We start from the raw sequence: 350 nt of genomic DNA on the forward strand, positions 1-350 counted from the left end.
GGGGGGAGGGGGCGGCGCCTGCAATTGCGAGGCGGTGGGGGCTCTCTGGGATCTCAAAGAGTAGGTTCTGTGCATGGCTGCAAGAGAGTAGGGGTTTTACAAAACTTTCGCAAGGGGCGGGCGGTGCTTGTAGCTATATAGGGATTTTCGGCGCTTGCAGCGTCGAAGGTGGCCATTGTGCCGGATTAGTTGCTGTCCTCTGCCCAATGAGGCAAGAGCAAGCCATCGCGGCATCATGACGTCTTCGCGCGTTTAGCAGGCGGGGCCAGCGTCAACACCAGCTCGACGGGCTTAGTGATGCGCCCGTAATCGTCGACAAGCGCCTGGTACGCCGTGTGGAGCTTATCTTT

At 59.1% G+C, this 350-nt stretch overlaps 1 protein-coding gene across 1 annotated transcript in view; it reads right to left on the reverse strand. All coding sequences in view use genetic code 12, as the record gives it.

The window, feature by feature from the left end:
* Positions 1 to 350, reverse strand: part of DIURU_002195 (uncharacterized protein) — a gene marked incomplete at both ends in the record, with an annotated part of 2,329 nt that overhangs the window by 878 nt on the left and 1,101 nt on the right. Inside the window, one exon of the mRNA XM_034154820.1 lies at positions 288 to 350. This exon is cut by the window's right edge and continues 1,101 nt beyond it. Within this exon, the coding sequence (XP_034012890.1) occupies positions 288 to 350 (63 nt within the window). The remainder of the gene's footprint in view (positions 1 to 287) is intronic.

Source organism: Diutina rugosa, assembly GCF_008704595.1.
Source record: "Diutina rugosa strain CBS 613 chromosome Unknown scaffold6_size315584, whole genome shotgun sequence".
In the NCBI taxonomy this organism is placed as follows: domain Eukaryota; kingdom Fungi; phylum Ascomycota; class Pichiomycetes; order Serinales; family Debaryomycetaceae; genus Diutina; species Diutina rugosa.